This window comes from Manacus candei, unplaced genomic scaffold (genome assembly GCF_025592945.1).
Source record: "Manacus candei isolate 608988 ecotype Guabito, Panama unplaced genomic scaffold, ASM2559294v1 h1tg000159l, whole genome shotgun sequence".
NCBI classification, from domain to species: Eukaryota; Metazoa; Chordata; class Aves; order Passeriformes; family Pipridae; genus Manacus; species Manacus candei.
Window position 1 is genome coordinate 3102405 of NW_026138207.1, and position 15589 is coordinate 3117993.

Consider the following 15589-nt stretch of genomic DNA (forward strand, 5'->3'; position numbering starts at 1 on the left):
TGTCATTGAACAAACCCGACAATGTTGGACCATAGCTCACATCACTTACCTCAGAATGACAGGGACTCCAATTACCCTTCTCTGTCATATGTCAGATGATGTTATGAACTGCACTAAGTCTGGAGTGTCCACACAAGTGCCCAGAATTAGCAGTGTCCCTAGATGTGTATGGGCGAGCACCAGATCTGCCTGGAACAAGGAAGCTACCCAAACTCAATTCCCTCAGTTAAGGATGTAGGAATAAAAGAGCTGCGTTCTGTTGTCCCTTAAGACCTTGTGTAAACTGAGTCTAGAGACTGTATTACCAAAATAAGATGTTTAGATGTTGAAGCAGCCTCTCCAAGCTTTCATTTGAAAGGAGATGAATGTTTATTCGTTCCATATCCATTGATGAGACAGCAAGGTCCCCAGCTGCATTTAAAAGACTACTAGACTAGATTTGCCAGTGGTGCTGTTGCAGCTGTGATGGTCTCAGGACACAGTCATGAAAACCTCTGTAGCAGAGTTAATGTCTCTCATTGCCAACTGAGATAGGGGGCATGAAACAGACAAACTTTGTGGCACGCTGTCTTTATCTTTTTTCTTCCTTTATTCACTAGGTATCTTCAAATATTCCCTTCAAACAACAAAAGAAAAGAAAGAACATCAAAACTAAAAACTACAATGTGAAGCATTTGTATTTAGAGCTGGTCGCAAAAAAAAAAAAAATCAAAAATATTATATCTCAATTTCTATTTCCTCTTTTTGAGAATAATTGCTGTATGGAGATACAGAACTCCATCAAGCAGGCAAGTAATTTTCTCCTGGAAAGAACTAGTTCGTTTTTTGAGGTCTAAATCCCAAATAATTTGCTTTAAAGTTTAGCAGCTTGATACTTATATATTTATAGATTACTACAACAGAAACGAAATTATTGACTTCATCACAGGCTTGGCTTGCTTTCAGTTACTCTGATGAATGAATAATGGCAAACTATTATTATTATTGGAGATTTAAATTTAATTTTCTGTGAATTTCTGAAGCAGCTCATTCCAAAGGCATTCTTACCTAGACACAGCCTTGTCAACTTACTCAAATGTTCTCTTACAGCCTCTTCAAAATGGAATTTATTGATTTTATTTTTAATTGTTCCTGAGTGCTGACTAGAAAACTCATGCTTAAATGACCAGTGACTTGTTGGATCAGATCAAGTTGCCCAGTTCCAAATAGCTTCCATACATCTTCTCTCCAACCCAAAATATGAAACTAAAAATAGAAAAATTGTGGTTTTCTTCTAAAAATGTGAGTAGGAAACAAAGCAAAAATAAAGGACATGTTCTAAGATATCGGTTCATCATGTCTTCCAGGCTAATGTTTTTGCTTTAGATTTTTTTATTTCACATTGTAATATTTTTCATGTTTAATTTTTTTAACTGTTTATTTTTTTAAATAGAGCAACTTTGGCACATCAAACACATACACTAAAAATATCATAATATTTTCTGAACAGCTGTCCCCAGACTGATTCTAGTAGCACCCATGAGCAGCAGGGGTGCATGTTTTCATTAATATATATTCACTTTTAATTGAATAGCAGATTATTTTTCTTGAAATTCCTCAGGAAACATAAGCCAAGGCTAAAGCCTGCACTGGCAAGATTTATAGAGCAGGACACCAGGGCAATTTTCATGAACTACAGCAGGACCACACAGGAAGGAAAACAAAGTAACACTTAGGGGAAGAAAACACTTCTGGGAAAGAAAAGCAAACTGATGTTTGCTCCTCTGGGTGGTGTCATGGTTTAGCCCTAGCCAGCAGCTAACCACTATGCAGCTGCTCACCCAGTGGGCTGGGGAGGAGAATCAGGAACAGAAAAGTAGGACTTGTGGGTTGAGATAAGAACACTTCAATAGTTGGAACAAAGTAAAATATAGTAATACTAATGATAATGATATACAACAACAATAATAATAGTAACAGAGAGAGAAAAGCCAAGAAAGGATAAGTGCTGCACAATGCAATTACTCAGCACCTGCAGATCGATGCCCCCCCTCCATCACTGATCAGCAATTGGCCCCTTCCAGGTAACTCCTCAATTTATATAATGGGCATGCCATTCTGTGGTGTGGAATATCCCTTTGGCCAGTTTGAGTCACCTGTCCTGGCCATGCTCCCTCACAGCTTCTTGTGCAGGTCCTCACTGGCAGAGTGTGAGACACTGAAAAGTCCCTGACTTAGTTGGTAAGCACTACTTAGCAACAGCCAAAACATCAGCGTGTTATCAACATTATCTTCATAATGAATTCAAAAAACCCAGCATTGTAGCAGCCACTAAGAAGAAAATGAACTCTGCCCCAGCCGAAACCAGAACAGTATTTAGCCCTTTATATTCTATACCACGTACATCATTCCAAGTCCCACACTATCAAATACCCCATCACCTTTCCCATTATTGATAGTTATACACACAGATACCATTCTCTTAGTCTATTGACCATACTTATAAAAGTCCACTGAGTTCATTTAGTTCATGACTTTGGTCCCCATCTGTCATAACAGTCTTTCAGGGCAGGAAAGATGGCATGTGGTATTTGGATTGTTGCATGGTGAACCGAGTTCTGATTCCATCACTGCTGCACAAACATCAGTTGCATGATGTGAAGAGGGGACCCTCCCCTTGAACATTCAACCCAGCATGAGCAACTGGGGTGCCAGGAGGAGCTGTGTGCTTCACTGAAGCAATCACTGCCAAAGCGGCTCTGACATCTTCATAAGCTGCCAGTGTCTCTTTATCAGCTGGAGTATAGCAGGCTTTGGATCCTCTGGTGTCAACCTTGAGTTTCCCCTGTGCTTCCTGCCAGAGGCTCCAATAGGACTGTTCTTCCTGGCTGCGGTGTAAAGCACATTCTTTACATCTTGCCCTGTTTGCACTGAAATGAAGGCTACTGTGTGAACTATCTCCTCTTGGATTTGTTCAAAGGCTTGTTGTTACTCAGGGTGAAACCATTTGAAATCATTCTTCTTCCTGGTCACTTGATAGAGAGAGATGACAATCAGACTGCAATTTGGGATGCGCATTCTCCAGAAACCTGCAACACCTAGGAAAGCTGTGTTTGTTTCTAGCTAGCTGGTGGAGACATTGCTGTTATTTTGTTGATCACATCCATTGGGATGTGGCAACACCCATCTTGCCATTGTATTCCCTAAAACTGAATTTTCTGTGCACATCCCTTGACCTTTACTTTGTTTTATGGCAAAACTGCCTTTCAGAAGGATTTAACTATTTTTTTCCCTTTCTCAAAAACTTCTTCTGCTGTATCATCCCACATGACAATATTATCAATACATTGCAGATGTTCCAGAGCTTCAACCTATTCCAGTGCAGTCTGGATGTGTCCATGGCAGATGGTAAGCCTGTGCTTATACCCCTCAGTTTTAGCTGTGCTGGACACCCCTCCAAGTGAAATCAAACTGGAGTGTGAGTAGCCCCAGTACTTGTTAACAGAATGTCAGCAGCTTCAGAGCCTGTTGCTGGGATTTGAATCCCTCTCTTCCTCCTTTAAGTAGCAGTACTTGTCACGGGGTTTGGGGCCAGGCTGGTTTTAAGGGTATTCAAAGGATACTAAAAACATTTAAAATTTTCAAATGCTACTTTAATCAGTCTGGAGGGCTTCTGAAGATGGAAGACAGGTAGGCAGGCAGGCACGGAGGGAGGGAGAGAGGGAGGGAGGAGTCTCCTCAATAGATTGGTTCTGCAAGGAGAAAAGGCTAAAGGTGTAATTTTTAATAATCCCCAATAGATGGCTCCCGAAATACAGAGGTCATGCCAACGCTGAGAACACATCAGACTAGTTTCACAACTAGCAATTCTATCAGACTGTAAGCCAATACTGTGAAGTACAACAAAATTACAGCCATAGCCCAGGCCCCACAGGCGATGAACACCAAAACAGCAAAGAAAGGCTGCAAGTAAGGTATTGCATAACACAACCCTGAGAACAAGCACAACCACTCTGATGGCAAATAAACCAACATTGGGACCAGTCACTATTAAACCAATGCAATGAAAGCTTATAATGAACTTAATTTAATATGCTCTGGTTGGATCAGTAGTTAACTTTCCAGGTCCCACGTTGGGCACCAAGGGGGCTGTTGTGGTTTAACCCCAGCCTGCAACTAAGTACCAGGCAACTGCTCACTCACTGCTCACCTCCCTATGGGATGAGGAGGAGAATCGGGACAAAAAACCGAAGTAAAATTTGTGGGTTGAAATAAGAACAATTTAATAATTAAAACAAAATAAAATATAATAATATTAATAATACTAATATAATAATAATAATAACAGTATAAAAAGGAGACACAGAGAGAGAGAGAGAGAGAGAAACCCAAGAGAAACAAGTGATGCACAATACAATTGCTCATCATCCACTGACCAATGCCCAACCCATTCCCAGGCAGCAATTGTCCCCTTCCAGCCAACTTCCCCAGTTTGTCTACCAAACATGACATCCTATGGTATGGAATATCTCTTTGGCCAGTTTGGATCACCTGTCCTGACCATGCTCCCTCACAGCTTCTTGTGCACCTGCTCACTGGCAGAGCATGGCAAACTGAAAAGTCCCTGACAGGGTAAGCACTGCTCAGCAACAGCCAAAACATCAGTGTGTTATCAACACTATCCTCATACTGAATCCAAAACCCAGCACTGTACCAGCTACTAAGAAGAAAATTAACTCTGTCAGCTGAAACCAGGAACCTTGGGGTCTAAGACAGTAAAAGGAAAGAGGGCTCTTTAAAAACATAGCTCTTTAAGCAAAGAACTGGTCCAGCTGAAGTTAGTAGGAAACACCTTTGTGATGAGATCCCTGAGTGTGAACTTCTTGATCTGTAACATAGTCCTGGGAGTGCTGAATCCGTGGTGACCCTCCTCAGGTTCATCCCTGATGGAGCCTACTTGCATGAATTGTTTTTGGAAGAAGGATGGTCCCCATGTGAATTGACTCTTGTTCCCAGCACTTGGTCTCCTTCCTGGGCTCTAAAAATAATAACTGAGTGTTCCCAAGAAATAAAAGCAAAATCTTTCATGTTTAAGGGATGCCAAGAGAGGAAGGAAGACAGAATGAAAATACTGCATCAGTCCTAAAGGATGTACAGGATCTGCACATTATGAAGAAAGCAAGGGAGTACCATGGTGCAGAGGTGCTGCAATGCCACTGTGGAGTGGCAGCCACCTCACCCACCCCAGCAGGGAGATACCCACCCAGCCTAAGGAAATGCAGGGAGTGGAGGGCATAAGTGCAGACCCAGGCTGGCCTCAGGTACGGAAGGCAGAGCTTCATGCTCTGGTGTGTGTGACTCATTCAACTAGATGGGCCAGGTCTTTCCCCAAGAAGATGAGACAAGAAGAAACTTTCAAACAGCTCCAACAAGCTTAGGTTTGGTCTTGCTAAGCTGAACGCACACTTCCTATTTTCAACTCACTTGCCACAGCCAAGTTAACAAGGATTGTGTTGGCAGGCTCTGAGGCATGGAGAGGGTTCCCAAAAAGCAGCATAGGGCTGCTGTAGCTTCTTTTGTATTCCAGTAACTGGCCTCTTTCCTCTGCCTGGGACAGCACTGCCCATCTGTTTCCAGCTGTCCCAGGAACAGGACTGCTGGGAATTAGCCAGGCTGTGATCCAGAGAAGTGCCCGGATGCTGCCTCTTGGGAAAGTGGTTCTGAAGCAGAACAGAACATCCAGCTATGTGCACCACCACTAAACAACACGACTGCATGCAAATAGCCAGGAGCCTGACTTTCCTAAGCAGTCATGACTTCTGCAGGAAGTTATGCTGAATGTTGGAGCAAAGTGAAAATCCAGCTGTTGCTTTCCTTTGCTGTAGCATTCAGATGCAGGGGTGACCCTCTTTCCTTTCCACACAGGAAGGGCAGAACAGCCTGGAAAACACATTGCCTTTAGGCAACGCTTCACTTCTCATAGACAAACATGCTCTTTACCTTGCTGCTATCTTAAGTAAATATTTCCCCAAGAATGTTGTCGGCTCTCCAGTCTGATGCCATTTATTGATTTCCATTAAATCAGAGGACTGCTTATGTTCCAGATAAAACACTGTCTGCAGAGTAGCTCCTGAAAGCCCTGTTGTTAGTAATAAAGTACAACGTGGATCAGCTCGGCACCTCTTCCAGCTACTTCAGCTTGTGCAGGCTACATGGGTCTGGCAGTAAAGATGGAGAGAAACAGTGTAGGGTGTCTCTTTCTGGTTAATTAGTGTCTCCAAGCAAGTTCTGGCACAAGCACAGAGTTTCAGCTGGTGATAGAGAAATGGGAAAAGACAGATGGCAGTGGTTCCATCATACTCCAAAGCACTGAAAGGCTGTATCTTGACTGCCCATGCAAGATAAATATCACATCACTGCTCTCTGCATGTGAGGCTACAGGGCCAAGTTAATGCCTGTCCTATGGATGCAGGGTCCCAGCATTTATGTTTGTCATGAAAAAGGTGTGTTAGATGGAAAATGAAGGCCCAGGGGTAGCAGTCTGTGTAATCAGCATAGCCTTTGCACAGGTCAGGAGAGCACGCTTCAAAACCAAGCTCCCTGCTTTTGTGAAAAGGGCACATGCAAATTCTTTGGCTCAGCTCTCCAGGCTGTCATGGATCTTCTGCTGTTTCCATGACTCGCCGGCCCCTCCTCTAGCTCCAAGCATTTGAAGTTGAGCTGTTTGTCCAAACAGTCCTTGCTGAAATGTCAATACACTACCAGGACACTGGCTCATAGGGTTCATCATGATTTCCAGGCAGTGTGTGGCTTTGTTTCTCTGCTTTCTGCTGCTGATCCCTCTTTCTCTGGATGCAGGTACGTTGCAGGATATGGCTGTAATTCTGTTTACTGGCAACGGACTGCTTTCCCGTTACCGAGACATAATTTCCATTGCAAGTTTTGAGTTGTGTGTTTTTCCTGTCTCCGGCTGTGCCTGTGGTATTCTAAAGTTCTTGTTTGCTCTCAGTGTGATGGTTCCATGCACATTTTCTGCCAATTAAGGAAAAGCACCTCTAGACTGCTAAATGAATGTATTATCTCGATGCACAGATAGCGGGCAAACCACCAGCTGTCTGCCCACTGCATGAAGAAAGGAACTGTGATTTATTGTTTTATCGTATTGAACTGGGACATTTCTCAAAGCAAAGCATCAATAGCCTGTCATTCAGCTGATGAGTAATTAAGGAGGTGAGGATCCACCCTATTTCAGCAGCAGTAGAAGGCAGAGAAGAGGTGGTGGCTTCAGTGGCTCCAGTATGTGTCTTAAAATCAGCTCCCATAGTAATAAAGTAGATCCAGTGCTTTCAGATTCCCAGTTAGCCATTGACTGGGTCTCCTGTGTTGCAGTGAGGAAAGGCAGAAAAATATGTAGCAAAGCCAAAAGTGTTCCAATGCAAATACGTGGAGAATGCCAAAATAAGAGCGGGTGGATGTTCCCAGCCATACACCCAGGTTCGCTCTTCTATTAGAGTCTATGTCCATGCAGTGATACATGTGCCATGTATCTGCAGCATAAGGTTAATTAAAAGCCCTCAAGGAAAGCCATATTAAGTGCATACAGCCTGACTTTGAAATCACGGCAGAAAGATCCAGATGACATTCCTATAACGATCAAATATTTATGAAGCACCCTAGGATACATTCAGTGCACACCACACAATACTTTATCCCTTCAAGTGACTTTGAAATATAGAGAAAAATTACCACTATTTTGCATGTAATTCAGCAAATATTCTGATTAGACACATTTATGAAGATGCCTCACCAGACTGGAATAAACCCTCTCAGCATTTATGTTTGTGTGTATGTTGATGGGGACACACATGAGTCTTGTCCTTCAGCATCCCTCAGGGCCCTTCCAGAAGGTAGAATGTAACTCCTATTCTTTCAGGGGTCATGTAGTGGAGAATGTCCTGGGGAAAGGCAGGTGACACACATCAAGCTTGATCCCCAAATCTACCCACAATCACACGTGAAATAGTTTAAGTGCTGAAATTTAAGTTGTTGTCATGAAACTCCAGAAGCTCCCCTACTGACATAAAGGAAAAAGAAAAATTGATAATTTCAAGACTTGTTCTGTGTAGTACATGGAGAAAAAGTACACCGTAGCACTGAGAATTCTCATTCCTTATCCTGAATTATACTGGGCATAGCTGTGTGGTGTGCTTATATCCTAAGGCTGAGGAACAGGTCAGCATGGTGAAGTGTGCTTTCAGTGCACGTTTCTGTCAGTTGCAAGTTGATGTAGCTCTAGGAAATGAGCTCTGCTGATGCCTGCTATCAAACCTGTGTACTCAATGTCTTCCCAAAGCATGGCATAGCCACACAAGGAGAAGACCCCTCTGCGGCTGTGGTCTATAGTGCTGACAGAAGCTAGGAGCCATCTACAGGCTCCACTAGGAAAAGTAATCAGCACTGTCCAGCTTTCCTATGTACTTTAACGTAGGTTTTTCCACAAAAAACTAAAGATAATATATTAAAGCAGTGATTTTTAAATTGTGGTTTACTAGTGGTGGGATAAGTTCCTTCTTCAGGTCCAACAAGTGAAGGAGTGTGAAATAACATGTGACTGTGGCTGAAGGGATGACTGTGGTCCACCTGTCACCAAATGACTGTAGCATGTACAGAAAAATCAGGTTTTGCCATGTACATTGGTACTAGATAAAGTGACACAGGCTTCGTAGCTGCTACAATTCAAAGAAACTACTGCAAATGTCAAGATGCGTGTGACGTACAACAGTACCTTAGGAGCCACTGGCGTACATGCAACACACATACATACAACACTGTTGTAACATGCCACCTTCTCCTAAGCTCTGGGCTCTGTAAAATTCATGTGTTGTCACTTTATCTGTAAGGCAAAACAGAAAGGAGGCTCCTTCACATTTGCCCATCTCTTTTCTAAAGTGTCTCAGATAAAAAACCTTGGAAAGCAGAAAAGCTTCCAGAGGAAATTGTCCCCAGATCTTCTCTGTCTGGCAAGCACAGCTGTATGACAAACAGAACATGCCACTGTTTTTCAGTCTTTCTAAAGCAGGAAGAGGCAAGCAGCATTTTGCAAAGGCAAAGACGAGCCAACAGCTTCTTTGAAGAGATAAAACTGGGGTCACTAGAGAGAGAATGCATGGAAGAAAAGTGTTCCTATGAGGAAGCAAGAGAGATTTACCGGGATGATGCAAGGACAGTAAGTAAAATGGGCCTGGATGAGTGAGCACTCATTGTCATAAGGACTTCCCCTACTCAAGGGTTTGCTTTGACATTCTAAACCATGAGAGCAGAAAAAGCAGTTAGTGTTCTGCTATTTGCATCTTTGTCTTGTATCTATAGGTAGACACACATCAACAGTGAGTTACAGGCACACTGCATAGGCCATCCTTGGCAGTATCCATCTAGGGAATGCTCTCAGAGTCATCTCCCCAAACCCCAAATTCGTGCCCTGACAATACTTTAAATTGTTGTATTGTGCAATATATTCTTCAGACAATCCCACCTCAACTATACAGAGGTTACTTATGGGTAACCCATTTGTGTCTGTAATTGAGTCCCCTTTGCTACTGGTATATGAAAATAACGTACAATCTAGAAAATTATGTAGGGTATTTCATGGATATTAACTGTCACGAATTATAAAGGCAGAAGGGGCATCAGTCTGGCTTTCTGTAACCCCTCCTGTGTGACAAGAGCAGTAAGACATAACTTGAGTTAATTTTTCTTTAATTGAATCTCGCATCTTTTTCTTCTAGAATGAGTTCTGGCACATCTATTCCGGTATGATTATTCAGGATGTTCTAACAGCTGTGAAACTCTTCCACTGCTGCAGCTCTTTGCATGAGGTGGACTGACACTGAATATTTTACAGACCCTAACCAGTGTGACTCCAACCCCTGTCAGAATGGCGGGATTTGTGATGACCAGTTTCAGGATTACGTTTGTCGCTGTCCTGTTGAATACGAGGGCAAGAGCTGTGAAAAAGGTCAGCTTGTGGCATAACATAACGAAATAAAAATGCCATTATTTATTCAAATTCAAGGCATTGAGATAAGTAGTAACAATCATTATCATTCAGGAGTTGGACTTGATGATCCTCTGGGGTCCCTTCCAACTTAGCATATTCTATGATTCTGTGATTCTGCATCATTCTAGCTATGACAGCTACTGTTCATACTGCTTGTGGTGTCACCTGATGGAATTAACCACCTAGCAGTCAGGCACTGAAAGGCAGCAATATAGTTACTGCCCTATAATGACTTTGTAAAAGAAAATAAAAATTGCCTTTTGTGTACCATCTGAGAGAAAAGGAGGAATTTTTTTCTTACCCAACTTCTGAAGTTACTTTGACTTAGAAGCTCGATGCATTATGTGAATAAGAACTACACTGCATATGCATGGTACAAAGCCTGAAGGGATGGGTCCAGTGGTTAATGAAGTTAATATACATATTTCCACTGATTTCAGTGGAAACCTCACACTGAGTGTTATACCTTCAGAACACCCAGAGTCCAAGCAAGGGCTAGACACTCATTAAATCTAACCAGGTAGCCTCAACACTAATCCCAGAGCATCCTTCTGCTAAATGGATAAATACAATATAGCTGTAATTTTTCAGTCATCTATTACGATGGCTAACACACAATTGCAACACCTTCGTACTTTAGACAGCTCAACTACTGTATAAATGTAGACTGATTTAATTTTAGGTGTATGTTTCTTAAGCATAGCATTTTATTCCCTAGTTCCCGGAGATCCAGGCCTACCTAGCTTTTCACAAATGGAAGGTGCTTCTGATGCAGTCAGTCTACATAAATCACAGAAATCCGCTTTGCTGCCTTGCTTCTCTGTCAACATTTCAAATGCAATTGATTCATGTTAAGCACAAAAATCTGTCTTGAAACCTAAATGCTCTTTGTCTGACTTTAGCCGTGGCTGACAAACTCAAGTGCATTTTTGACAATGGTGGCTGTGAACAGTTCTGTGCTGATGAGCAGTCCGGAAAACGAGTGTGCTTCTGTGCAGATGATTACACTTTAGCGAGTGACGGCGTGTCCTGCATCCCCCAAGGTAAGACTAGCCTGATGCTATGTCTAAGCCAGCTCTGGAAGAAAGATTTTCAACATGTGCACATCAGGAGGCACAAGGTATAACCCTTAGATACCAGCTCCCCACCTCTTCTTCACAGGTGGAGTCCCAAAAAGTACATTTAGGCTTCTGGTGCAAGTTAGGCATCCCAGTAAAGCAGCTGTCAGTGTGCACACCAAGCAGGGAGCCTTCTGAACCTCTCTTTCCACTCCTCTGGGAGATGGGAGATTCAAGTTTGAACATCCTATCTGCTCAGAGTTAGGAGAGAGATGAACCCATCTCCTCCTTTGAGAGCATGCTCACCACTAGTCAAGTAGAGAAGAACCGAGCAGTGGAGACAAGCTCATGGCAGCAAGTGGTCAGGGATTTGGAATCAGGCTGAGTGGTTTCTGGTAAATGGAGGGGCTCTGGGCCTCGCAAGTCCTTCTTTGTTTTAGCTTACACCCACAGTGTAAGCTATATCTCATGGGCAGCATTGTTTTACTGTTGTCTCTCAATCTGAAATTGTGGCTGGATTTTATTACTATATTTATTTCAGTGCAAGGGTCAAGAGAGGAAGAGGTCTACTAAAAACAAAAAAAAACCCAGTTATTTTCTTTTTCTTCCTTCCTTCCTTCCTTCCTTCCTTCCTTCCTTCCTTCCTTCCTTCCTTCCTTCCTTCCTTCCCTTTTCTTCTTTTTCTTCTTTTCCTATTTAGTAGGAATAATACATTTTTGGTATTACTATAGACACTGTGGCTAGATATTTCTCTCACCTGACAAGGTCAGTTTCAACTGGGACTAGGGTAGTGCAAGTTAATTATTTTTCCAATACATAAGCTGGCATCTGACTCTATTGCAGATGCCTAGTTGAATTACTTTATTAGAGGGGAAAAAAGAGACCCCTGGGGAAATGAACATAACAACATAATAGATAGAGCTGTAGGGAGCATGCTAAGTAATTCTGAGGGGTGATGCCCCCCTACAAACACACCTCAATGGAGCACTCATGCAGAGAGCTGATGACAACATAGCTGTCAACAACAGCAATTTCATTAGAAAAAAATGTCTACTAATCTGCTTATCCCTTATTAACAGATCCTGCAATACCACGTGGTGGGGAAGGTGCTTTTGTTAAAAGCTGAGAACAAAGAATTCAATATTCCCCACAGGCTTTTCAGTGTGTCTTCCCCTTATTGCTGCTTGCTTCTTGGGGACCAAAACAGCCATAAAGCTGACCACGTGTTGCAAGTAGAGAAAACTGTGCAACTGCCAGGCTGCCAGTCCCCTCACAGTCCTTTTGTCATCTCTCACAGTGGCCCTTCTTCTTTTGGGACATTGACCCTTTTGCACTGCTGCCCTGCATACAAAGTTAGAGTCCATGGGTCTGTGTTACATCTGTTCTGATCCTTCCCCTACAAAAAGCTACTCCTGTTTCTCCATACCTTGCCTGTACCTGTAAAAGGCTGATGCTGTCTTCATATAGCTGAAGTTATTACAGATCCATGGAGATATTGGATGCAGCTCAACATAGACTATAGGGCCCTGACTCCCAAAGTGGTAGAAAGAGAGTACTCCTTCTCACAGCATTATCACAGTGTGACTGCCAGACAGAAGGGATGGTGTTTTGTTACATCACAGACATATGGCACACAAAAAACCCCAGTGGTAGACCTTCTTTAAAGGAAAATTCAGTTGGGTGGAAGATGTACTGAAAACACCAAGGCTTCCTCTGCACTGCAGCTCAGTCACACGTTCAGTCAAGATTTGATTCTCTTACTGCTAGTCTTCACATTCTTGGTCAGAGTGAAAACAGACCTTAGATTGACTGAGATGTGAAGTCCAGAAGAATCAAGGATTCTCTGGACACAAGCAAACTAGGTACAGTCTGTGAGAGGCATACCAGAAGACACAGTGTCTGCTCTCAGGACATCTTTGGGTCTGTCCAAACAAGGGATGGCGAGCTGCCCACCCCACGCTTAAGCCTCTCTCTGACCATACCATGGATGCTGGGTACTTGGTACAACTGAATTAAAGTCAGTGGGGTCACTGAAAATGTAGACTACAAAGTCACTTCTTCACTCCAGCCTGCAGCCTACCTCATATTCTTGAGATATATCTTGAGCAGATATAGTGTTTGCAAAGTCCTGTAGTAAGTGAATATGTGTCAGTGATAATGTATAGGCCTGCACTCTATTTCTTAGAGCATTTCTGGCTGCTTCCAAACTTACTTGTTGAGCTGCTTTACCTTAGTTGAAACACCGATTTCTAGTCTGGGTATGGGTTCTCAAAACTAACAGCTTCACTGAAATTTTGCTGTGAATTCAGTACAATAAAATCACACTTGCTGCCCTCTGTTGTTATTTTCTTTTTAATTTTTTTTTTCCAGTGAAATACCCATGTGGAAAAATACCAGTGCTGGCAAAAAAAAATTCAACTGCACAAGGGAGAATAGTAGGTGGTTTAGTCTGTCCTCCAGGTGAATGTCCATGGCAAGTGAGTCTTCAAAAATTTTTCATTGCCTTTATTTTTTTTAACTTCCTTACAAAAGTGCTATCTTAAATTCATTGTTTTAAATCTGTTATGTTAAAAATTAATTAAAAGTACGGTGTCTGGATAAGTGAATTCCCTCTTCATCCATAGCCAGCAGATACACCTGTTTCAGTCAAGCATTTTAGCTTTGTTTTGGAGTGCCTGGTTTCATTGGAGTAGAGTAGTAACACAGCCACCTCTGTCCTCTGATACCTTAGTCCTTAACGTTACTGCTGGCAAGAATTATAGTTGCAGCTTGCAGGGTTACACTCTTGGCCATAATAGGCAAGGTCCATACTACAAGATGAAGACAATGTCAATTTAGGAAGACTCCCTCTCATAAATTCTCAATAAAGTCAGCACAGTATTCTCATACACAGTTGCATACAGTGTCAGAAAAAAACAATATGAAACCCATCACTACTGAGATTCAGATCAAGCACGTTTTATGTAAGATATAAATTTGCTTTATGTTGGCAGGCCCTTATATTGCATGATAATAAAGAAAAGTGTGGCGGTACCCTGCTTTCCCCGGAATGGGTGGTCACTGCAGCTCACTGTTTGGACTATATCCACCTTAACCAGCTTCGTGTGAGATTGGGTATGTATTCTCCTCTCCTCATCTTGTCAAAGTGGTGGCAACTTCTCATCCTGATAAAACCAGAGTTAAAGGCTTTGGTAGTATAAGGGAATTGTCCTTCATAGGTGTCAGACTAGAAGCACTCTATCTCCTTAAACTTATAAGGAATCAAGGAGCTCCCTGATATGACCTGCGATTAATAACTTTTCCAGGTGAACACAAAATAAATGAAGATGAGAAAACTGAGCAAGAAAGTGGAGTTTCCAGGATGATCATTCATGAAGGATACACGACTGGACAAGTCAATAACGATATTGCCCTTTTGAGTCTGGAAACACCGATGAATCTCACTGACTATGTGGTGCCAATATGTTTGCCTGAGAAACGGTTTGCTGTGTATGAACTGTCCTCTATCAAGTTCTCCACAGTAAGTGGATGGGGACGTCTATTAGATGGAGGTGCCACCTCTTCTGTTCTGATGAGAGTTGATTTGCCACGTGTAAAGACACAGGAATGTGAAAAGGAGACCAATTTAAATATCACAGAGAACATGTTCTGTGCAGGAGACCTGTCTGGAGCTAAGGACGCCTGCAAGGGAGACAGTGGTGGTCCTCATGCTACAAAATACAAGAACACTTGGTTTCTGACTGGGATTGTCAGCTGGGGAAAGGGCTGTGCTGTTGAAGGCAACTATGGGGTTTACACAAGGGTGTCCAAATACATCAACTGGTTGAAGAAGCACATGGACTAAAGATGTTGAGCCAGAGCATTTCCAGAGTGTGCTATTGTCCCCCAATCACTCTGTGCCATTTTCCTGTGGAAGCATTCCTTCATTATCTTAGATATGTGGTACCCCTGATACCCACACCACTATTAATGATTCGAAGCAAGCCCAATGCCTACTTGAATACACAAAATACATTCCTTATCGATATTGTTAGTAAACTTTTTTCTTATCAAGCAGGCACAGAAGAACCGTAACAAATCAAACTCAAAGTCCCTCTCGTTCTGCATCCATTTCTGCTGAAGGACACAGCTAGATGCTGAGAGAAAGACTGTCGGCTACACATCATAATCCTTCCTCCAGCTATCCTCTCAGCTTCTGGTAATCAGTGAAGTACAGACTTCCTGAGTCAGAAGTTGCATTAGACTGAACAGTCATGAATGAACCTGCTGTCTGTAATTGTATGCAATCTCCTTTGAACACATTCATGTGTCTGGCTTTCACAACTTCCTATGATATGGATCCTGTAATATAATTATGAAATAGCAGAAAAAGTAGAAAAAATGTTTCTTTTAGATTGTGTTAAAGTAGCTTTCTCCAACAGTTGCAGTGGCAACGAGCTTTGAGGGATAGGAACCTTAGACATTCTCCAGAACAAGAAAGCTGGAAAAAGGTTGA

At 42.4% G+C, this 15589-nt stretch overlaps 1 protein-coding gene across 1 annotated transcript; it reads left to right on the forward strand.

Moving 5' to 3' along the window:
• Positions 1-6693: 6693 nt before the first annotated feature.
• On the forward strand, positions 6694-15250 carry F7 (coagulation factor VII). Its single transcript, XM_051772846.1, has 8 exons — positions 6694-6837; positions 9045-9205; positions 9765-9789; positions 9881-9994; positions 10939-11079; positions 13465-13571; positions 14088-14208; positions 14400-15250. Exons 1-8 carry the CDS (start codon positions 6768-6770, stop codon positions 14936-14938), a joined length of 1278 nt encoding a protein of 425 aa, XP_051628806.1. The 5' UTR covers positions 6694-6767; the 3' UTR covers positions 14939-15250.
• The last annotated feature ends 339 nt before the right edge of the window (positions 15251-15589 follow it).